The sequence below is a fragment of the Capricornis sumatraensis genome, chromosome X, assembly GCF_032405125.1.
Source record: "Capricornis sumatraensis isolate serow.1 chromosome X, serow.2, whole genome shotgun sequence".
NCBI lineage: Eukaryota > Metazoa > Chordata > Mammalia > Artiodactyla > Bovidae > Capricornis > Capricornis sumatraensis.
This window is the reverse complement of record NC_091092.1, coordinates 16869806-16894128: the sequence shown is the minus strand read 5'-3', so window position 1 is coordinate 16894128 and position 24323 is coordinate 16869806. Positions and strand designations below refer to the sequence as shown.

The window sequence follows — 24323 nt, the reverse complement described above, 5'->3', positions numbered from 1 at the left end:
ACTCAGTGCCACTAGGCCCTGTCGAGGTTATTGTAGGACACAGTTGGAGCTGTGTGGGCCTTTACAGGAAATGAGATTACTTAATGATACTTTCCTGTTGCCCGAAACATTTTGAAATGAAAACTTTAACGGAAAGAAATGATTCAACCCTTTCTGCCTTCTACGGCTTTTTGAAGTCAGCTAGTACATATTAGTAACCTGATATCACAGTTGACTGGAATGTCTGAAGCAAGACAGTCTTAGGTAAGATGAGATCCTCTAATATTCTGAGCTACTGGTCCCAGAGTTCAGGTTGTAAACAAGTGGGTACTGATGGAGAGTTTACTTCTAAAATCCCCTGCCTGTATCATCCCTCCCATCACCGTGTGGAAAGCAAAGAAAGGATACTCATTTGCTGCCTTTTGCCTGTGATGCTTTCACCTGGGGGCAGGCAGGCCTCAATTCCCATTAGGGGGCTGATTGATGTTAATATTATATTAATTAATAATATATTAGTATTAATATACTTGGGCTAGCTGAAAAATATTGTCTTTGTGGGGCAGAAGAATGCCAGTATGATTTTCTCATACCTCTTAAATCTTTTGCCAATGTCACCTGGCATTGGAGTTCCTGTTTGTTTTAATAGGATAAGTGGGTAGAACTGTGGGCATTAAGGAAATTTTGATATTTCCATCTGTGCAGAACCCCTTGTGATTATCTGGCTTTTTGATATTGCCTATTCACTTGCCAATGGGCTTCCCTGGTGGCTCAGACGATAAAAATCTGTCTGTAGTGGGGGAGACCTGGGTTCAATCCCTGGGTCAGGAAGGTCCCCTGGAGGAGGGAATGGCTACCCCAACTCCAGTATTCTTGCCTAGGAAATCCTGTGGACAGAGGAGCCTGGTAGGCTACAGTGTAGTTACAGCAAGAAAAAAACCCCACTTATTTTGCTTCATAGATCATATTACATGAGCAAAAGAAGTTTCTTTTACTTTGAGTCTAGTTTAAAAACTGAAGTATCTAATCTCTCTACAGTGCAGTTATGTCAGCAAAATAGCATCACTTCACCATGTCAATAGGGCCAAATGCCTTATGGGCCATGTTATTGTCACTTATCAATAACCACATATAAACAGACACACACTAGAATTAATTGACATTGGTACTATATTTTTTACTTATGTATTGAATAATAAAAGTAATATGTTCACTGTAGCAGTTTTAGAAAATGTAGGAAAAAATAGGACAAAACTAAAAATCACCTGTAATTCTACAATCCAGAGATGAATATTTCAGCTGGTAGCCTGCATATATTTGGTTAAGTTTTGTCTTAAACCAATTTCACTTATTAATATCTTGACTTTTTTAATATCCTTAAAAATCTTTGACAACACTGTGTTTGATGACTGTAGTGTTAAATCATGAGGATACATCATTATTTTACCAGTCTCCTTTTGGGTATGTGCTGTTATTTCTAGTTTTCTGTTATTTTTATCACAGCACTGACTATTGTCTATGTTTTTTGTGTGTGTGCATTTCTATTTCCTTAGGCTAGTCCTGGAGAAGGCAATGGCACCCCACTCCAGTACTCTTGCCTGGCAAATCCCGTGGATGGAGGAGCCTGGAAGGCTGCAGTCCATGGGGTCGCTAAGAGTCGGACACGACTGAGCAACTTCCCTTTCACTTTTCACTTTCATGCATTGGAGAGGGAAATGGCAACCCACTCCAGTGTTCTTGCCTGGAGAATCCTAGGGATGGGTGAGCCTGGTGGGCTGCCGTCTATGGGGTCGCACAGAGTCGGACACTACTGAAGGGACTTAGCAGCAGCATCAGCAGCAGGCTAGTCCTAGAAGTAGAGAGTGAAATTACTCAGTCATGAGGTATGTATGATTTAAAGTTTCTGAATGCCTATTGCTGAATTACTTTCTATAAAACTTGTACCAATTTACATTTCTGTCAGTGGGATATAAAGTGCCTTTCTGTATACATTTGGCAACACTGAAACATTTTTTTTATTCTTAATTGGCACTACTTTCGACAGAACTCCAGTGCATTTTTTTTTTCAGCAAATAAAAATTATTTCTGGCAGAAACAAAAGTGGTGCTTGCAATATTATGAACAGTAGTACCGCCAGGAACTGGTGGCCCCAGATACTTTGAGAGTCATCAAAACAGGCCATATTTTAGCTCTGAGTCTGTATTTCTAAAAATAAATTTTCTTTTCTCAAGTGGTTTATCAATCTCATCTTTAATGTACAAGAAAATGCTAATGTTTTTCTCCTAAAATGATTGCTTCATGAGTACTTACTGTTCATTACCTTAGTGCTCTCTGTGTGTTTATTTATTGAGTCATGTCTTTAAAAACAAAATGTAACCTCTGGCAAAAATTACCCAAGCTTTTGGAAAGTTTTGATTGTTACACAGCAGTACTTTCTGGTCAAGATCTCTTAAAGTAACAAATACTTCTTTCAAGCATTGTTCAGTTCTTCAGTATTTTAATAAAGGCCTTGTAAATTCAGAATTACTCATGTATCAACACACTGCCTGAGTAAACTTGAAAGGAAGAGATGTGGTAAGTCCAATGATTGATATTATGCAATGAATTTGTTCAAAACACTTTTAAATCAGTATTGGAAGATTGTTGTTCCTGAGTCGAGAAGGTAATGGCATCCCACTCCAGTACTCTTGCCTGGAAAATCCCATGGATGGAGGAGCCTGGTAGGATGCAGTCCCTGGGGTTGCTGCGAGTCGGACACCACTGAGTGACTTCACTTTCACTTTTCACTTTCATGCGTTGGAGAAGGAAATGGCAACCCACTCCAGTGTTCTTGCCTGGAGAATCCCAGGGACAGCGGAGCCTGGCGGGCTGCCGTCTATGGGGTCGCACAGAGACGGACACGACTGAAGCGACTTAGCAGCAGCAATTTTCAGCTATTAAAACAGTTCTTCCCCAGTGATTGCCTCCTAATAGTCAAGCTATATCTTAGGTGGATCTTACAAATAGGATTCTTGATATTTGTGACTTTAAAATTTTCTTATTTAAATGCAGTTGTTCTATTGAGAGCATTTAAAGAGAATGTGCCTTTCTGTCTTGATACTGTTAATTTCATCCTAGGTAACCAAAAGGTTAGAAATAGTGTAATTTTTTGCTTTCTAATATTCTCACATTTCATCTTAAGAGTAAAACTAATCCACACTGATTAGAAAAATTCTTACATTAGCCATATAGGGAAGCATATAAGAGGCTTTCCTTATGTTTTAGAAAATAGATCCTCTCTTAGCTCCTTTGATCATTTGGAAGGGGAGGGAAGAGTTTCTTTTTAGAGACTAATTACTCTCATTTTAAGGAGAAGGAAATGGCAACCCACTCCAGTATTCTTGCCTGGAGAATCCTGTGGACAGAGGAGCCGAGAGAGCTGCTGTCCATAGGGTCGCACAGAGTCGGACATGACTGAAGCGACTTAGCATGAATGTATGCATTGGAGAAGGAAATGGCAACCCACTCCAGTGTTCTTGCCTGGAGAATCCCAGGGACAGAGGAGCCTGGTGGGCTGCCGGCTATGGGTCGCACAGAGTCGGACACCACTGAAGCGACTTAGCAGCAGCAGACTCTCATTTTAAAGCCTATTTCAGCTTTGGAAGTCTATAACTTTGTAGGTAAGGAATGGTATTTATATGCATATAGTTTATCTTCCTGTTCCAGGTGAGGTCTGGTACTTATGTTGTAGGTAGATACTTGTCATTTTTATACATACACATAATTTACATATGTGTGTGATATGCAAATTGTATGTGTGCATGTATATATATATAAAGCCATGCTAATGATGAAACTGTCTGTGTATATAATTCATATAATTCACCATACTAATTATAAGGGGAAAAGTTATGTAAGAGAATGGGTGATAACAGAATTCTTCACTAGAGTTGAAGTATTTCTCTTAATGTTCAAACTGGACTCTGTCTTTGAGCTTGGGTAAAGACAATGAGTAGAGTATAAATAAACATTGCTTCACAACTGAGAAAACGAAACAAAGAATTTACTCCAGAATACTGCAGATCTGACTACGTAAAGAAATATTCATTGTTGTCATGGATATGCAATTTATATATTGTTCTAGCACTGAAAATAATAATTTCTGACTAACGAGTAAAACAAAGGATTTTCTCTTTGGTTAAAATTGATTATCATTGTATCATTGTTCTAAAATATAATGGTAGTTTTTTGTTATAAGTACTTTTCCAAAATAGCTGCTGAAGTTGATAATGTAAAAAAATATCCTACCTTAAAAATAGTTACTAATGAAGTGAAAGCTGATATTAAATGTGAAGAAAAAAATGACTTAAACCAGCTGTATCCTCTGACAGCTGTTAGTTTCCTTTATCCATTCCAACAGATTTTTAATGCTCTTTCAAGCCAAAATAGATGCAGAGATAATAAGACACAATCCTTGCCCTATATGACCTTCTATTTATGTTTACTTAAGTGATTAAGATAAATTCATAAATGGTATAAGGTGCAGTTAACCTAGCAGTTTGACTTAATAATTCTTCTAGAAATGTATCCTATAGAAGGGCTGGCATAAATATATTGTTAAGGTTGTTTATTGCTATGTTTCTAATGATGAGAAATTAGAAAATCCCAAATACCTATCAATAGGGAAGATTGTTGGAGAAGGCAATGGCACCCCACTCCAGTGCTCCCGCCTGGAGAATCCCATAGATGGAGGAGCCTGGTAGGCTACAGTCCATGGGGTCGCTAAGAGTCGGACACGACTGAGCAACTTCACTTTCACTTTTCACTTTCATGCATTGGAGAAAGAAATGGCAACCCACTTCAATATTCTTGCCTGGAGAATCCCAGGGATGGGGGAGCCTCTTGGGCTGCCGTCTATGGGGTCGCACAGAGTCAGACACGACTGACGTGACTTAGCAGCAGCAGCAGGGAAGATTGGTAAGACTTAATTTTGACATGGCCATACAGTGGAATACCATATAACTGTTAAAAATTTAAAAAGCAATAACAAAGTAGTATTATGTTATATCTATGTATTCTGACATGGAAAGGCATGTAAGAGCCATTTTTTAAAAAGCAAGTTGCAAGCTTATATAGATAGTATAATTCAGTTTTTAAAAATTGTGTGTGTGTATTAGAATATGCTTAGAAAAAAGTCCCCAAGGGTATTCACCAAACTGCTAAAGCTCTTGTTTCTAGCGGATCGAATGAAAAAGAGTTTCAGTTGTATTTGATAATTTCTAGTATTTGTTTTTCAAGTAGATTTTTGAGATCGTGAGTATTTTATAAACACTTTTTGGTTTTAACTTTTCCATGAAGCAACATTATAGTCTATGACTGGTCTGTGACTAGTCTAGAGTCTGGAATTACATCCAACTCTTTTCATGATAGATTCTGGGTAGTTTTACTTAGATTATAACATTTCTTTAATAGTTTTAATGTTTACAAATCAAGTGACCCACAATCTTAGGAGCATTTAAAGCTCCTGGACCACTCATACTCAAGTATATTTTTAAAGGGAAAAGAAAAGATTCTATTCTAGCTTAGACTCTGAGCAGTACCTCTGGTGATTTGACTACCTTATGACTGTCAAGTAGGCCTTTTAAATGAGTCATTTTCTTGTTCCTTTAGGAATTTGGAAAATTAATTTTTAAGTAAGCAACTTTTATTTCTGGAAACTTTGGAAGATACTAAATCAAAGAATACACAACATAAAATTAGTAAAGCATGTAAAATTCCCCTTTAATTGTACTATGCAATTATAGCAGTAATATTTGGTGCATGTCTTTGCTAATTTTTCTACAAGTATGTGCCTTCTCAAATATGTATGTATATATATAATGATAGACTCATATATACTGTTTGTACCTGTGTTATTTTTTATTTTAACATCTCTGACCTTTAAAATATATGCTAGCATGGCAGCTTTCATCCATTAGTATTTGCCGGTATATAAATTTTGTACACATAGATTTATAAAACACTGTTGCTTAGGGAATTGTTTTGTAAGGGACTTTCCAGGATTTACTTTTAGATTTGGACACAATGTGCGTAGGACTTTGTTAATGTTTCCCACTCTTTCCCGAAACATTCTCTTTTAAACTAAGATTGGTCCTTGAGTCATTAAGGAAAGAATGATTGATCATGCCTGAAACATTTCCATCTGATGCTATCACATTTTTAGTAAATGGACTTTACTTTAGAAAAATGTTTCCAAAATATTCATTAGCAGACTAATTTATTTACAGAAAGGGCAACAACTAAACACATTAATGGTTTGTTATGAAGTCTGTCTCAAAACATGAGGTAGAACAACACTGCCTTCTATTTGTATTACTTTTTCCCTTAGTCACTCTCTTGTTAGTTGCAAGGACACTGTTATGCTCCCTGATATTTAGTGGGTAAGGCTTTCTCAGAGCTGCCTCGTTCCCTAATTGAAAGATGATCAACTCTAGATGCTGTACTTACTCCTTTTGTTCATGCCACCAAGTGACTATAAAGTGGAAACAAACCATGTTATATGCTTCAGTCTGTTTAAAAATTTGCTGTGCTAAGGATTTCCAACTTCCTTATGTTGCAAAAGCTTACATATCCGTGAAAGTGAAAAGTATGACTCAAATTTGCATTGTAATTTTAGCCAGATCATCCATATTTCTGATCATCTGTAAAGAGAACCTGCGTGTTGATAATCCGTTTAGTTCTTTTATATCAGATTATTTCTTCAGTTTAACAGGATGACTTAAAGAGGAGGATGCTGTTTTGTAGGGAGGAGGCGAGAGAGAGAGAGAGGCGAGTGCCAGTTTTTCTGTTGTGTAGAGAAACTTAATTAGGCTCGGTTAGGAAATGTGATTCGGAGAAGGCAATGGCACCCCACTCCAGGACTCTTGCCTGGAAAATCCCATGGATGGAGGAGCCTGGTAGGCTGCAGTCCATGGGGTCTCTAAGAGTCGGACACGACTGAGCGACTTCTCTTTCACTTTTCACTTTCATGCATTAGAGAAGGAAATGGCAACCCATTCCAGTGTTCTTGCCTGGAGAATTCCAGGGACGGGGGAGCCTGGTGGGCTGCCGTCCATGGGGTCGCACAGAATTGGACACGACTAAATTGACTTAGCAGCAGCAGCAGCAGCAGCAGCAGGAAATGTGATTTGATTCCCTTTTATCATACTGGGCAGCTGTTGCTTACTTGGTTTTTTTGTGTGTGTGATGAAAGAAATGTCCTTTACTGAGAAAAATTATGTCTGTCTTTTGTATTAAAGAACATCTGAGAGTTACTTTGTCCTGCCCAATTGATTGAGGGCTCTCAGACTGGAAATTAGCCAGAGGTTGGTATGGGCCTCTCATCCAACTGAAAGAGTTCTCTTATACTTTTGAGTATCCTCTCCAGCCTCTCTCTCTGTAGGACCAATGACCAAGTGTCAAGTCTCCTTTGGAAACTTTCACTATGGAAATTATTTTTCAAATTACACAAACTACTGGATAGTTTTGTATCCCGTCCCCACTCTGCACCACCTATAGATGTTCACGTGGTTTTACGAAAGGTTGGTTTTTTGGTGTTTGTTAGTTATCTGAATTAAGCTCTGTGTGGGGGAGGAAATACATGCATTTGTATAAGAAATAGGGAGTTTTTCTTCCTCAACGTTCTCTTGTATTCGTACTATTGTCAGAGCCTCCTTTCCTAGAGTAGATTGTGGGTATTAACTTGAAGTTGAAAAGTAATTCTATTAAGCCAAACGAGAGACATACTCAGTTAGGATTGATCTGGGTATAAACCTTTGTTTTCTTCACCCTCCTGATGGTAGCGAAAGAGAAAACCAACTGTTTTGAGTTAATACCAGCTAGTTAGCATGTTGATTAGTTATATGGATGTTTGATTTGCAACTTCCATTGTGGTGTCTAGAGTAAAAATTTTGTTTGAATGTTATTCTCATAATCATATGGAAGTAGTACCGAGTACTACTGGATGGAAAGAAAACTGAAGCATAATATGATGCCCAGTCGTGTTGAAATGTAAGTAAACAGTATCGGTTACTGGAGAGCTTTATTTTACTGTTCCTAGTATTCAGATGGTAACAAGTTTTCTCCTGCATTTTCCGAAATAGACTAACCCTTAATTATAAATGGATCCTAAACCTTCACAGTGTATATATCTTGAAGGACGTCACAAGACTATCTCCTGATTCATTGAAGAAGATAAAAATTATCTCTCATTTCTACTTAGACCAGTGCTGTATTTGAACTTGAAAAGAGCCATGTATTGTTTAAAGAAAATAGTTTGTTTTTAATGAGAAAATAGCTGGGTGCCTGTGGGCATTGACGTTGGGGTTAACCAGTCAGATTGACCTACTAGTTTCCTATAGTCAGACTTTGTCTCTGAACTTGGCTTCTATCCTGACTGTGGGAGAAGAGGTAGAAATAAAACCATTAACATCATGACTCCTGCTCCCTGTCATTAAAAAAAAAATAATTGTGTATATATATATAATTGAGATATAATTAACATATAACATTGTATAAGTTTAAGATGTACAATGGGTTGATTTGATATATTTATATTATACTGATTACTACCTTAGTATTGGCTAACAACTATCACATCATGTTAACTATCATTTCTTTTTTGTGACAAGAACATTTGAAATCTAATCTCTTAGAAATTTTGAAGTATGTAATACACTATTGTTGATCATAATTGCTATGCTGTGCATTATAGATCTCCAGAACTTATTCAGCATTCTAGTTGCAAGTTTGTATCTTTTAACAGCATCTCCCCAATTCCTCCACCACCCAACTCAGCCCCTGATAACCAGCCTTCTAGTCTGTTTCTTTGTGTTTGACTTTTTCGGATTCCATATAAGTGATATAATACACTATTTGTCTTTCTTTGACTTAATCTAACTATAATGTCTCAGGGTCCATCCATGTTGTTGAAAATGGCAGAATTTCCTTCTTTTTCATGACTGAATAATACCTCCATTGTGTGTGTGTGTCTGTGTGTGTGTGTGTGTGCACGCATATCACATGTTCTTTATCCATTCATGCCTTAGCAGACACTTAGGTTTTTTCCATATCTTGGCTAGTGTGAATAATGCTTCACTAAACATGGGAAGGCATTGAAGAGATCTTCAGTATCCTGTTTTCATTTCCTTTGCATATATAAGCAGAAATGGGAATGCTGGACCATGTGATAGTTGTAGTTTAAATTTTTGAGAAACCTCCATACTGTTTTCCGTAGTGCCTGTATCAGTTTGCATTCCCACCAACAGTGCGCAAGAGGTCCCTTTTTCTCCACATCCTCACCAACACTCATCATCTCTTGTCTTTTTGGTGACAGCCATTCTAACAGATGTGAGATGATAACTCAGTGTAGTTTTGATTTGCATTTCCCTGATGATTAGTGATATTGAGTACCTTTTTATGTGCCTTATTGACCATTTTCTTTGGGAAAATGTCTGTTCAGTCCTCTGCTTGTTTCTTAATCTGCCCTTTTCCCATAGGGTTTTGACTACTGTTTCTTAGAGCCAGGCTCAGTTACTTTTGTAAGACCCCAATAGTACTAGTTCTAGTCATTTCTTGTTTTTCCTTTGGTACCTGGCTTATCATGAACTAAGGTGCACAGGTAATGTGAAAAAGCAGATGGATTTCTTTTTAAAAAGGATCTTTTCTTATGTCACCACACACATAAATATTGTCTCTTATTGCAGATTCAAATCCAGAAAAATATACGGGTTCTTCTTAAGAAAAAAAGAAAAAATCTGTAAGTATTTGTCCTTTAAAAATTCTAAATTTGCAATCTTGTCAGCTTTTGGAGAAAGTTCAGTGACCAAACTAATAGACATTTTTCCTCTCTTTATATTGGAAAAGCCCTGCCAATATTTATGTATTAAAAAGGCATTATTTGGAAAAGTAAAATATAAGAACTTTTTACTCTGGACAGCTTCTAAGATTTAAAACATCTGTCACTCATTTATGGGGAAGTGATAATTAAAGTCTAAATATAATCTTTTTTTTTTTTTTTAACCAAAAAGTGGAGTCACGATTGGAGTTCCAGTTCTGACTCCTGAGGCAATGTGTCTCTGAAAAAGTTATTTAGTTTCTCTTTGCCTCAATTTCTTTATCTGTAAAATGAGCTTAATAGTAAGTGTCCAGTGAATGGTTCATTAATATTGATGAAGTTGAATCTGTAGTAGTGTATACTTTATCCAGTAAATTGAAGCTTAATTTTAGTTATCATTTCTTAAAATGATTTAAATATATTTCTAATCTTCAAAAATCTAAGCATCAGTGCTATCCTTCATGTTACACCTACTCTAGACTATAATATAGAATGAAAGAAATAAAACAGAGCACCTAAAATTATAATTTTAGTGTTTGAGCCTTGGACCTTGAAAATTACCTAGTTCAGGAGTTCCCAAACATTTACTTTTAGACAGTACCCTGATCAGTGAAGACTTTTTACTGGTCCATGGTGAAGTGAGGGAAATAAGCCCCACAGGCCATGAGATTTTTAAAGCTGAACTTTTTCCATTTGAAAAATTGCTGCTTATTATAAGTTATATCCTTCTAATTTTGAGGAGTTAGACCCGTTCTGTATTTTATGAAATGATGGTGATAATACATGATAGGTTTTTGTTTTTTTATGATCATGCTTGGCCAAAAAAAAAAAAAAAAAAATTGACAGTTGTGTCATTGCCCTCACCATCATTCTTTGTTTATAAAACTTTTACTTGTCTGTGATATCTTAAAATCTGAATCCAACTTTCTCATGTAGATGAGGAAATAGATAAGAGGTAATTTAATTTGTTCCAGGTTGTGCAGCTCGTCAAGCTGCTGAGCCAGGACCAAAGCCCCGTATACAATGCTGTCTCTCCTGTATTTCTGGTCTTCTAAGAATTGCTCTCATTATAATAGATTATGAAACTGAAACAAAAGAAATAGTAGTTTTTATGTGCTCATAATTATTTTTGAATCCAAGTACAAAGAAATTCAAAAGACTTAATGTGCTTGTATAGCGAAGATTGCTATAGTTGACTGATTAGGCTGCATTAGAAAAATCTTGAACATGAACAAAGATTTTCATCAACAGACCAAAATTAGTTGTCTCCGAATTCAGCTACACAGGCCGCGTGCTATCCCATGATTGACAAAGGAGATAAGGTAACAGGTTTAGAGTTTCTTTTGGGAAATAGACCATAGTGCAATTGTATGGGCTGTAGGATTCAGGCTCCTATAGTTATTTATACACAGAGAATCTATTTCCTGTTTCTTTTTCCCTCTCCACCCCCACCTCACATGTCCCACACACATAAAAATTCATTGTAATTGGCCTGCAGCCCACTTAGATGTGTAAGAGAAAGAACTACCAAGGTGAAGAGCAGGAGTTTCCAGAAGCTTTAGCAAGAGTATCTGGCCAGTTCAGGAGTCAACAGACACTTTGGAGAGAGTTCTTCAATTGGCATAGTGCCTTGCCTCTCCCAAAGTACACTTCAAAATAGAAATACCTAATTCCCTTATCTCACTCACGTTCGTGAAGCTTGCATGGGTCAGGTGAACAAATGAACGTGAAGAGAGAACAGAATGGAAAATATTCCTCATCCCTAACATGGAGACATTACCTCTCGGAGTACTTTTCCATGGCTTCTTGTATTTGACTTCGTGTGGCATCCTTCTTTAGTTAAGAATTCTTTAATTTCTCAAATGTCAGGTACACCCATAATTCAGTGTAAATAATTTATGTATTGCATTAATAATAATGTTAATAATAAAAATACATATTGAATTTTTTCATTGTCTTTGGAATATCCATGCCCTTTTCTTTACTAGTGGTAATATTTGAGTTAACTGAATGGCTATAAGATTTCAGTCTTCAACAGATTTATCAGTCACTGAACTCTTTTATTAATCTCAGTTATAAGATATATTTGCTACTGAAGAGCAAAGCAAGGTTTTGTTGTTTTATTTTGTTTGTTATTTGCCACAGTACAGTTTCACATTATGGTGGCCTGGTAGCTGAATCATAGTGACTTATTTAGCCATTTTGTAAGAAGTGGTTTAAGACTACCTTGCTGCGTAACTTTTTAACAGCGTGAGTACTGGGAAACAACATTCATAGAGAACCAATCTATTAAACTGGTCCTTCCTCTAGCAAAGGCCAGAGGATAGGGCATGTAGCCAAAAAAGATGTAAGTTGCAAAATTCTCCCTGTGACACAAAGGCTGTGGGAAATAGCACTGCAGGTTAACAGATTTTTTTTTTAACCTGTGCTCAGGGTTGGCAGCTCACAGCTGTATTGATTTATTATAATTAGTAGATAAGATGATAGGAGACAGATGTGTAACAAATAGCAAAGCTAATAGTCTATTTCTCATTCAGATAACACATTTATAACTGTGAGTTAATTTGTCAGATATGTAATCCGATTGTTTTTAATTAACTTATGTTAAGCTCATAAAGAAAAAAATACCCAGTACACAGAAGACTTTACAGACAAAAAGTCTACACCATGCATGATGGACCGTTTAATGTAGTAGCAGGGTTTTGTCTAGAGGGACCTGTAGCAGATCCCCTTTAGCAGCAGCTGTAGGGATTGGGGTTGTCATTGTCGTTGTCTGCTTCCCTTCTACAGCACTGAACCCTTTATATTTCTCTCTGAACACATAACTCCTAGAACTTAGTTTCTCTCCCATTTTTCATGATGTCTGATAAAGTTGGATTATAACATCATGTCTTGTTGGCAGGTGCCACTTCTAGCATGATATATCCTCAAAATTTCTTTTATATAAGCTTTGGATTAAATTATATCCAACCCACTGTCAACTTTGGAAAGCTTTAAAAAATCAAGTGTGTTTTTAAAAATAAAAATCAAGTGTGTTTCAATCACTTAAAATAAGGAAGATAAATGTACTTGTACTCAGTGTGAAGTGTGTAGGCACAACATTGTATGAGGCTCCCACATTTCAACACACGACATCTCCTTATTTCAACATATGTAGATAGGATCCCAATTATATATCCTGTGACCTAGAAAAAGCATTATCTGATGCATGCTGGGCATGTTCTTAACGCATTATGGGAGGGAATGCATGCTCGAGCAAGAAAGGGCATTTTCAACATGGCAGCTGAGGTGCTTTCTTTGCTGGGGAAAGCTGGGAAGAGACTAGCAGGATGGCGACTTCAGAAGTTAATACCCATCCAGGTGATGAAACAAACAGGTTTGGTTCATCTTGTTAGAGATGTTACCAAAGATCAGTCATAGCTGTGAGACTCTTCTAGTCAAACTAGCTAGGCAGGCGTACATTGTGTGGTATAGAGCGTCTGTCTAGTCATCCTAGGTGTTTGCTTTTCTTTTGTTTTTTTTTTTCAGCTTTCAAATGTATTATAATTACTGTATACTTCAGAAGTTTGACTGTATAAGCTATTTCATATTGATTAGATTGACTTACCAACTTTGAGTCACATGAAACTTACATAGAGCAGACAGATTATATTTCACATGATTATTCAGTCCTACAAACTGTCTGAAAGCAAAAGATCGTACTAGCTACTCTTACTGCCTTTTATTTTCTTAAAATATTAACATTTAAAAAGTTTTAATATTGAAATGTAAGGTTAATTATGTTGTAATGTAGTACCTATGAAGTTTGATTTCATTAACCAAAGCAACTGTTTTCTTCAATGTGTATATAACCTTTCTCCTATATGTTTTAAAATCACTTGAAACTTTTTAATAGTGTGTGAAAGAAAATAGGAATTTTTAAAAAAGCACTCCACCCCTTTACAAAAGTCTCATTGATGCAATATCTTTGTCGAAGTATGATCTTTTAAAGTGCAACAGGTATGCATATCTGTTTTAATCTCTTGGAATTTTTATAATTGTTTTCTGATTTAATGTTTAGTGGATATAGGCTTATCCTTTTCAGAAGGCAAATTATCTCTTTATTTGGCATTTAAATTACTCTTAACTGATGTGTGATTTGAGAATGTGATTTCTTAAAGTAGCACTGACAGTTAATCACTGATTATCACATTGCTGTCTCTTACATTTTCGTAAGGAAATATATCAAGGACAGATGAAGTATATTTGTCTCTACCACATGTCTCAACTTGGTAGATGCATGGATCCTTGCTTGGTTTAGACTGTTTTCTAAAACTTTTGGAAAAAAAATATCTTGGCATTGACTTTAGTTTATTATATTTTCTCTTTCTTAAATGGGTGTTGTGTCACATGCTACTGGGAAAGATGATGATTTCTTTTAAATTCAGCCTTTAATCAGCATGTCGCATTTGTTTACGTTGTGTGCTGGAGCTTCATGTATTACTAAGGCTTTTTGTGTTTAACCTGACTGTCTCAGAGTGTTTGAAGTAACTGGAATGAAATACTTCATTAAACTTGGCCTCAAAACAAGAAGCAAATTAAAATTACACCTGATTTTCACTTATACTTCTAGGATGTACTGGGCAGCTTAAGGGCTCCCTGCCCCGCCCCCGCTGCTATAAAAATGCCTTAGACTGTAGGACAGATCAGTGCTCAAAGTTGTCATCAGGATTTTTTCATACACAAAGTTTATCACTCTTACCTATTTAAATTATACCAGTATGACCCAGGTCGCAGACTGTACAGCTAAAAGCATGGACTTTAAAATCCAGTAGACCTGGATCAGAATCCCTAGTTAGCTGTGTTATCTTGGCCAAATGATCTGTCTGAGACTGTTAGATCATCAGTTATAAGTTATATCCCTAGGGTAATTAGTTCAAAGAGTGTTTCTGAAGGGTTAAAGGAAATAGTGTATCTAAAGGACTGAGCATAGTCTTAGCCCATAGTACAAGCTCATTAAGTGGTTATTAATCTGATTCTCGGGCTTCCCAGGTGGCTCATGGGTAAAGAATCCCCCTGCCAATGCAGGAGATGCAAGAGATGCAAGTTCGATCCCTGTGTCAGGAAGATCCCCTGGAGGAGGGCATGGCAACCCACTCCAGTATTCTTGCCTGGAGAATCCCATGGACACAGAAGCCTAGCAGGCTGCAGTCCATGGGGTCACTGAAGAGCTGTACACAACTGAGTGAGCATGCAATCCGATTCCCAAATGGAATGCTGAACATCAACAGGAATGATTGGCTATCCCCTGACTGAAGCTGACACCCTGCCCTTTCCAGCTGCAATACAAGTGCATCATTTGATTTTAAGGAAGTGCAACTCAGAGTTCATGTCCTCCTGGTGAGACAGCAGTATCCCTCTTCATACATGGCAGGACAGCATTTGTGAAAGGCATCCGTGAAAAGGCACATGATACAAATTCTATAATCCTCTTGCTTTTGTAACAAGTTGTCTTTTTCCTCTGTGGAAAAGACAGTTTGTCCAGTTTCATGTTTTCTATCAAGCAACTAAACACATGTTCAAGTTAATTACCAGGGATGTTTAAGAGTATACCATTTCCTGGAGTGTTGGCCTAGACAAGTGATTTTTTAAAAAGATGACTAAGATTGGTTGTCTTCTGGCTATTGCCCTTAACATCCATTTTTACTTTATAGTTTCAGAGCAATCCCATCTCCATTCTTATTTCAGTCAACAAGTTTATTGAACACTTCATACACAGAGGTACAAGTGTAGGAAGATTCAGCAGCGAACAATAAACTCTGCCTCATGGAACCTTTATGTTCTAATGGAGGCCTTGAAAATAAACATGAAAGATAAAGCATATGAAGTAGTAGTATTAAGTACTAAGAGAAATCAAAATGGGCTGTGATTTTGGAGTGACTGGAGAAGGCCTTGGGCTTCCCAGGTGGCTCTGTGGTAAAGAATCTACCTGCAGTGTATGAGACGCAAGAGACCTGAGTTTGATCCCTGGGTCAGGAAGATCCCCTGGAAGAGGGTATGGCAACCCATTCCAGTATTCTTGCCTGGGAAATCCCATGACTGGAGCCTGGCGAGCTATAGTCTATAGCATCACAGAGTCGGACATGACTTAGCATCTGAGCACAGAGAAGGCCTTACTGAGGGGGTGATATTTGAATAAAGGCAAAAAGGAGATGAGAAAATAAGCTGGGCAGGTATCTTGGAAGAACATTCCAGGCAGAGAGAATAGCATGTACAAGAGCCCTGAGGCAGGGTCATGCTTGTTGTGTCCCAGAAACATCAAGGAACAAGTGGCATAGTAGCAGAAGGAAACGGACAGAGTCGCAGATGAAGGCAGAAACTTGAGGTGGGGGACAGGTCCCTTCTCATAGATCAGAGTAAGGACTACGTTTTTTTCTGAATGAGTCACATGGGGATTGTTTGAAAGGTTTTGAGCAGAGGAATGACATGATCTAGCTCACAGTTGAACTAGAGCACTCTGGCTGCTGAGTTTAGAATTTGTTATAAAGGTGGAAGCAGGAAGCTTACATTGGCTATTGCAGTTCTCCAGGTGAGAGGAGATAGTGGCTTGAGCCAGGTTGGTATGTGTGGAGATGGTGAGAAGTAGTCAAATGTGGTATCTGTTTTGTGAGTAGAGCTGGTAGGATTTGCTGATGAATTGGCTGTGGAATTGTGAGAAAGAGAGGGGAATGAAAGTGAACCTGATTGAAGGCTTTTGGTTAAAGCAACTGGAGCTACAGAGACGGGCAAGACTGAGTGGGCTATTTGTGGAAGGATGATTAGCAGCTCAATTTCCTATTAATACATATGTATTAAATGAATATGTAACTGATATCTAAATGGATCTGTTGAGGAAGCAGTTGGATATACAGACCTAGTGCCTAAGGGAGACTTCCAGGCTTAGTGGAGAAACTTTGGGATCATCACCATATATATGCTATTTAAAGCTATGAGCCTAAATGAGATCACCTTGGGAGTGAGCTTAGATAAAGAAGAGGTTCAAGGACTGAACACTATAGCATTGAGAAGTCTGGGAGATGAGGAAGAAGCAGCAATGAAGATGGAGAAGGAATGGTCAGGGAAGTTGGAAGAAAACCTGAAGAATGGGTTCTCCTGGAAGCGAAATGAAGAAGTTTCCAGCAAGAAAAGAGGGGTCAACTGGGCTAAAGGCTGGTGGTGGGTCAAGGGCGGGTTGAGGCCTGAGCTTTAACTGACCTTGGGATCTGACAACATGGAAGTCATTGGTGACCTTGAGCAAAGCAATTTTGTGGAACAGGAGGAGGAAACCTGAGCTAAGTGGGGTCAAAAGAAAATGGGAGATAACTGGGTGACAGGGCATAGGGACAACTCTTTAAAGGAGTCTCACAGAGAAGGAGAAGGTTTCCTAGGTGGCGCTAGTGGTAAAGAACCCACCTGCCAATGCAGGAGACTTAGAGACACAGGTTCGATCCCTGGGTTGGGAAGATTCTCCCTGGAGAAGGGCCTGGCAACCCACTCCGGTATTCTTGCCATGGACAGAGGAGCCTGGTGGACTGTAGTCCAAACAGTTAGACATGACTGAAGTGACTTAGCACACACAGAGAAGGAGAAGAAATGGAACCATAGGCAGAGAATAAGGTACGAGAGAGGGAATGGTTTTTAAGATGAAAGAAATCATAGCCTGTTAGGATGTGGGTGGGACTAGTTCAGCAGAGCAGGAGAAATTAATGAGGCAGGAAAAGGAAGAATCAATAGAGCAGCAGGATGCGGGAGCCTGGTAGGCTGCTGTCTATGGGGTCGCACAGAGTCGGACACAACTGAAGCGACTTAGCAGCAGCAGCAGTAAGGTCTTTCTAGTCTAGACAGGGGCTTCATGCATGAGTGAAGGGGTTGGCCTTGGCTGGGCGCATCAGCAGCCCATCTCTAGTCACAGGAGAGAGGAGAGATGTGGCCACAGATGCGAGTAGTTGCAGACACACGGGTGGGAGTCTGTGGATGTTCACTTCAGACGGTTTCAGTTTTCTCAGCCAAATGGTAAGCCAGGTCAGCAGCTGAGGTTGAGGACAGCGAAGGAGACTCAGTGGTCTGAAGAGAGAAAACAAAGCATGAACCCCAGGAGAGCAAGCCTGTGGATGGCCTAGGGCAGGGCAGCATGGCTTCTCTGCAGCTTCAAGGGTCCAATTTGAGGGAGCAGCCATGGATCTAAAGGGGGATGTTCGGCTCTGTTGGGTGTTTCTCCAGCCAAATTCAGCTGCATGGGGAAGGGTGCAGATGAAGTGGTGAAATGGATTTAACCAGGTCGTGGTTTAGCCGAGTGAGTACGCCGAAGTGGGAAAGGGGCAAGAGGGTTGAGAGTGTATTCCAGGGACCAATACCACACACCCATGGAAGGTGAAGCTGGATCAGACAGAGGACTTTCCCAACAGTGCCATGAAGCAGATAACAAACACAAGCAGTATTCCCGATTACACATGATGCTGCTGGTACAGAGCTTTTACGTGAGAGGTCATATGTCTTGTCCAGAGTCACATTTAAGAGCAGATACTGAGTTGAGAAGCCAGATCTCCTTTGATTAGGGTGTTTACCACCCAACCTATCATTAAGCTTTCTTCTAATATAACAGCAGGGTGTTTAATCTTGAGTTACCAAATCATTATACACATGTGTCTCTTGTAGTGACATTCTAGTAGCATTGACTCTGAAATAATATGACTTAGACCACAAAAGGGAACCAGCACTTTAAAAGCAGAAAGCTCGAAAGCGTCTGCTCTGCTGCTTGCTGTTTTCTGATACATCCTGCAGTTCTGCCGCCAGCCATTCCCTAGTCCATGAGGACCATCCTCATTTCCCAGTCTTTGTCCTCTCCTTTTGAAAACATCCCCATCCTTTACACCAACCCAAAATACTGTGCTTTTTTTGTGAAACCTTCCTAGATGGTTCTTCCTCCTCCTTCATCTCTCCCCTGGCCCTGCTCCCCAAACTGGGTGTAATCTGATCCCTTTTTGGACTACCTTTTGTTCTTGCTTCTCTGATGGGACCTATCACAGTCTACTGTGTATGTTTGTGAACTCATCTCCCTGCCCCCTACCATACATATGGACATGCAGGTGTGCATGCAAAGGATTGAGAGCATGTTTTACTCATCTTTGTATTATGTGCTCAAAACATACATAGTAGGTGTTCAAATTTTTTTTAAAAAATTAATTTATCAGCAGACTGTGTGTAATGCTGGAAAATTTTTGATAAAGAAGGATTTTTAAATGATAGGCCAAAGTGGGCAGAGGCTGGCTGGGAGTGGGGGGTGCTTGAAAGAGCACCAAACTTGGGGACAGACCTTGGATACAATTTGCACTGTCACTCATTCACTTCCCTTGGAGCTGAAAGATCAGACAGCATCAGTGGCTCAAATACTCAGCTGAAATGGAGGTTCCATGGAGTCCCTTCAGGTGCTTGCACAGCTTCCCCAACTGAAGCAACTCTGCTTTTTTCTTTTATCTATACTTGTGTTTCCATGTCCATATAAGATTTTATTCAAATGAGTGACCCATACCCACATCATGCCCCCAGCCTCAGCACCACCAGAAAAAAATTAGAAAACTTCTAGGCTAAATGATCTTTCTTTACCTCAGTGTTCTTTGAGCCTTGTGGTGTGTGTGTGTGTGTATACTATGAGGATTAAGTAGATGTTTCCCTACGTCTAAGACTTAAGGGAAATCTGTGTAAAAAATTAAGTGTATTTAACAATACAGTTGACGAAAAGCATACAGCGCAGTTTAAATCCAGCTAGTTTGTAATATTGTCAAAAGCTGTCTTCTGCTTCTTCAGCCCCATTTTTCAAATGAGAATGAAGTGATACTCCCCACTTAGGGGGATTTTATCAGTCTAAAGACTTGTTTGTCTTCTGGTATTGTCCCTGAGAATTTATGTATTGAAATAAGTATTTATTTTGAATTAATTTCCTTTCAGTACTTCTTTATATTATCAGTAAGGAATTATTTTTAAAACTGTGTGTGTAAGTAGACTATCATCTCTGAGTACCCTTTAAGGTTTATAAAGGAGTATTATAAAATATTTGTTATAATAAAGAGGTGCTGGGTTTGATAGGGTTGAGAACTACTAGTCTGTGCTGCATACTTAGATGCTTAGATGTTTAAAAATGATGGCATAATCAAGGATCAGAATGAGTGGTAGACATTTCTAGTGATGTGGGAAATTAGGAAAAGGAGAGATTATCATGGATTTGGGTAGTCATGGAATGTTTGAGGAGGAGAGGATTGTTAGAGGGGATCTTGCATACTGAGGATCAGGCACTATGATAGACCCTTGGTGTGTTCTATCTTGAAAAAAAAAAAAGGATGACGAGACTTGTCAGAGAGATGGAGAAAGCAATTTCTAGGTATATTGTTGTTTAGTAACTCAGTTGTGTCTGGCTCTTTGTGACCCCATGGACTGTAGCTCTCTAGGCTCCTCTGTCCATGGGATTTCCCAGGCAAGAATACTGGAGCAGGTAGTTGTTCCCTTCTCCAGGGGATCTTCCCAACCCAGGGATCAAACCCACATCTGCTGCATTGGCAGGCAGATTCTTTCCACTGAGCCACCAGGGAAGCCCTTTTCTAGGTATAGTAAAGCATGAAGTTAAAGTTGCAAGGGCCCCAGGAAATTGTAAGGGTGGTGTCAACCTTTGGTGTTCATGGATGGATTCCAGGGAATTCAGGAATTCCCTGAATTTGAGTATACCATTTTGCATATCTCTCTGAGGAGAACTGGGTTTATAGTTCTCATTGAATTCTGAAAGTGGTCCATCACCCCTAGGAAATTAAGGCCTGCTGATCTAGCCAAATCTTATGCTCAGAGGCTTTGCCCAAGGTTACATAGCTAGTCAGTGACAGAGATGGGGCCTGAATCGCGGGTCGTTTCATCTGTAGTTTCTTGCTCATTTCACCATGCTCAGTTGAACAACATGAACAAAAGCAGAGCAGGTTTAAGGATTATGTTACCATTTTATAGTAATTGGCATAAAAAGGCACAACTGGCTTGGGGTCAGTGGTCGATTTTCGTAGGAGTTGCAGAAGGATGCACTTTACTTTGGCTCCTCAAAGTGAGCTAATACTTACTTTACTTTTTTCTAGTTGAAATATGCTGCTACTCACCAAAATAGCTTTCTCAACTGAAGGCAAGCTCCTGGAGAAAGATTATTCTCCACGAGGCTGTTTCTGCAGTTCCTTTCCAATTGGCACTGGTTTTCTGACCTGCAGTGGCCTCCAGTTTCCTGCCAAATCAAATGAAAACTACTTCGCCTGATTTGTCAGATCGTGTACTGCTGTGGCCTGTACTGCTGTGGCGAGTGCTCTGTGCCCCAGTCAGGCGAGTGTCCTTACTATTCGCACTCATTCCTCTCCTAGAGTCTTTTCATTCCTCTCTTCATGTGGTTCCCCAGCCCAGAATGACCTCTGTCCTTTTCCTTTGTTTCCAGATCCCCAACATAAGGTCCAGCTTAAGTCTAATCTCCACAAAGCTTCCCTTTGTAACTGTGGACCATTTTGCACTTGCTCTGAACTGCTATCACATTAATTGCTTGCACTGCGCACCACAGGACTTAGGCATTTCTACAGACTCTTCATTGGAAAGAAGGTCGAGTGGTCACTTTGGGAATGGGGTTCCAGGAAGTCCAAGGTGGGACTCAGGGCACTCCCAATCCCTGCTTCAGCCAGAGCAATTCCACTTTAGTGTTTACTCCACTTTAGTGTTTACAGATGGGAAGTTTTCACTCGTGTTTATTTGATGAAATGGGTTAGCTGCCCCTTTCTCCTGCAAACAAAGTTTGAAAAACACTGGATCTATCTTGTGTGCTGATAACTGTTAACTCATAATGAGCAGGAGCCAGGAGACTTACACTGCCTTGGACTTAATACTGCCACTCCCAGGCAACTGGTGCAATTTGAGCACAAAACAGACATGTAGGAAATGATTTTATGATTATATTAGTCCAATTTGGGGGATAGGCAATAATGAATAGCATTACTAAAAAATTATCTTAATAAAGAACTCTGGGTTGATCATTGAGAAATAAACCAAAATTGGTGGATTTATTTCCCCTCTTTTGAAAAAGTCAAATACTATTTAAAGCTGTTCAGTTTACATACGCATATTGAAGAGAAACCTCAGTATTGGCATTCTCTACTCTCCTAAAATTTAGCCAAACTTAAATATCACATGCATGTGCTTTAGTTGCTATAGTGTTATACAACTGACTTGTAGAGTCATGCGCAGTATACCAGATAACCTACAAAAACTACATCTAAAATTTATGGCCATAATGATTAAAACTGGAAAATACCAGTCTTTCAGACCAGTTATTTCCGCTTTCTTGTATCAGATCAATGATAGAAACTAATAAAAACCTGGGTATTTAAATCAATGGTGCTATCAACTTGTTAATACTCTCTTGTTTTTGTTTTGTTTTCCCTGCTCTCTGCCTGGTTCATTGTCTTCACCTGCAGGTGTACTTTGTTGTCGGCTTCCAAAGATTACTAACTCTTTCTGTATCATTAAAATTGAACTGCCTTGACTATTCTGCTACTCTTACTGCTGCTCCCATTATTGCCTTCTTCAGCAAAATCAGGCTTTCTGAAGCCAAAGAATAACAAGAAATAAACACCATTTTAGAAGCCTTGCCACCATGAAACTTAAGCAAAGTGTGCTCACCATTATTTTGCTGCCTATCCACCTGTTAATAACAATATACAGTGCCCTTATATTTATTCCATGGTATTTTCTTACCAATGCTAAGAAGAAAAACGCTATGGCAAAGAGAATAAAAGCTAAGCCCACCTCAGACAAACCTGGAAGTCCATATCGTTCTGTCACGCACTTCGACTCGCTAGCTGTCATAGACATCCCCGGAGCAGACACCCTGGATAAATTATTTGATCATGCTGTCTCCAAGTTTGGGAAGAAGGAGAGCCTGGGAACCAGAGAAGTCCTAAGTGAAGAAAATGAAATGCAGCCAAATGGAAAGGTTTTTAAGAAGGTAAAGCATTTTGGGGCTTTCTGTTTTTTTTTTTAAGGGGAAGGTACACTTGACTATAAATCAAGTGCATTTAAAACACGCCAACATTTCATTACAGTGCCTGTAACTAATTCTCCAAAGGTGTTCCTAGTGTCTGTATATTCACTTAAAGGCAATTTTGAGTTCTCCCCATTGAACAGTATTTTAATTACTTGTTTGAGTACATGTGCTAATATTACACCATCTCTCACTCTGACAGTTAATTCTTGGGAATTATAAATGGTTGAACTATCTCGAAGTGAACCGCAGAGTGAATAACTTCGGTAGTGGACTCACTGCGCTGGGACTGAAGCCAAAGAGCACCATTGCTATTTTCTGTGAGACCAGGGCTGAATGGATGATTGCGGCACAGACCTGCTTTAAGTACAACTTTCCTCGTAAGTGCCTGGTGGTTTTGGAGGGAGAGAGTGGGCTGTGCTTACACATGAAACTGTCCTCAGATCCTCTTGTCTTCCAAGCAAGTTTTAAGCTAGAAGCTGTTGACCTTGAGAATCTTAACTGATGAATTTGTGCCCAGTTTGTGGCACTTTCAGTATTTTCCAGTTTCTTTAGGTTTAGAGAGTTAGAATCCTGAGAATTTGTAAGACACATTTGTAACTGCCAGGAAGTTTGAGGCAGGGTGGAAGGGTAAGAGCAGAGACTATGAAATCAAATTAGATTATAAAATATATTCATGTCTGTGAGTCTACCATTAAAAGTTGGGTGAAATAATATATCTAAGAAATGTTTATCATTTAATGTTTGTGTTTATTTTTTATTATGTAGTTGTGACTTTATATGCCACCCTTGGCAGAGAAGCTGTAGTTCATGGGTTAAATGAATCTGAGGCTACCTATCTGATTACTAGTGTTGAACTTCTGGAGAGTAAACTTAAGGTAAATATGACATTTTCTTTTAATTTATGGTAGCATTTGACAGCATAGGAAAATATTAAGTAATGAAGTTGATTGCGGGCCCATATTTAATAGCTGGATTTTCTTTCTGTTCAACAGACTGCATTGATAGATATCAACTGTGTTAAACATATCATTTATGTGGACAATAAGGCTATCAATAAAGCAGAATACCCTGAAGGATTTGAGATTCACAGCATGCAATCAGTAGAAGAGTTGGGATCCAAGCCAGAAAACTGTAAGTAAAGCAAACAAATTTATTAATCGATTCAAGGCTTATTATTCCAGTAGATTAAAGAAATAATACAAGTGAAAACTGGTAAGTCCTCTGATTTAAAAAAAAAGGTTTGTATAACTCAATAAAAAATAACTTTAAAAATGTTTAAAAACTATCAAGACCATATAATATTAAGATTTTCTCTCTCTCCTCAAAAAGGTAACCACTGTTTGAAAATTTACTAAAGTACTGAAAAGTATTCAATGGTTCAGGGCTCCCCTGGTGGCTCAGATGGTAAAGAATCCGTCTGCAATGCAG

The 24323-nt window shown here is 38.8% G+C and overlaps 1 protein-coding gene across 3 annotated transcripts in view; it reads left to right on the top strand.

Moving 5' to 3' along the window:
- Nucleotides 1-24323, top strand: part of ACSL4 (acyl-CoA synthetase long chain family member 4) — a 72918-nt gene that overhangs the window by 18498 nt on the left and 30097 nt on the right. The window contains exons 2-6 of one of the 3 annotated variants that reach the window (XM_068962987.1): nucleotides 9699-9751; nucleotides 22617-22856; nucleotides 23095-23272; nucleotides 23661-23770; nucleotides 23888-24026. In XM_068962987.1, the coding sequence (XP_068819088.1) occupies nucleotides 22629-22856; nucleotides 23095-23272; nucleotides 23661-23770; nucleotides 23888-24026 (655 nt within the window). In that variant the 5' untranslated portion in view covers nucleotides 9699-9751; nucleotides 22617-22628. Of the gene's footprint in view, nucleotides 1-9698; nucleotides 9752-22505; nucleotides 22857-23094; nucleotides 23273-23660; nucleotides 23771-23887; nucleotides 24031-24323 lie in introns of those variants that run through there. The other 2 variants (XM_068962985.1, XM_068962988.1) reach the window with 2 other exon arrangements.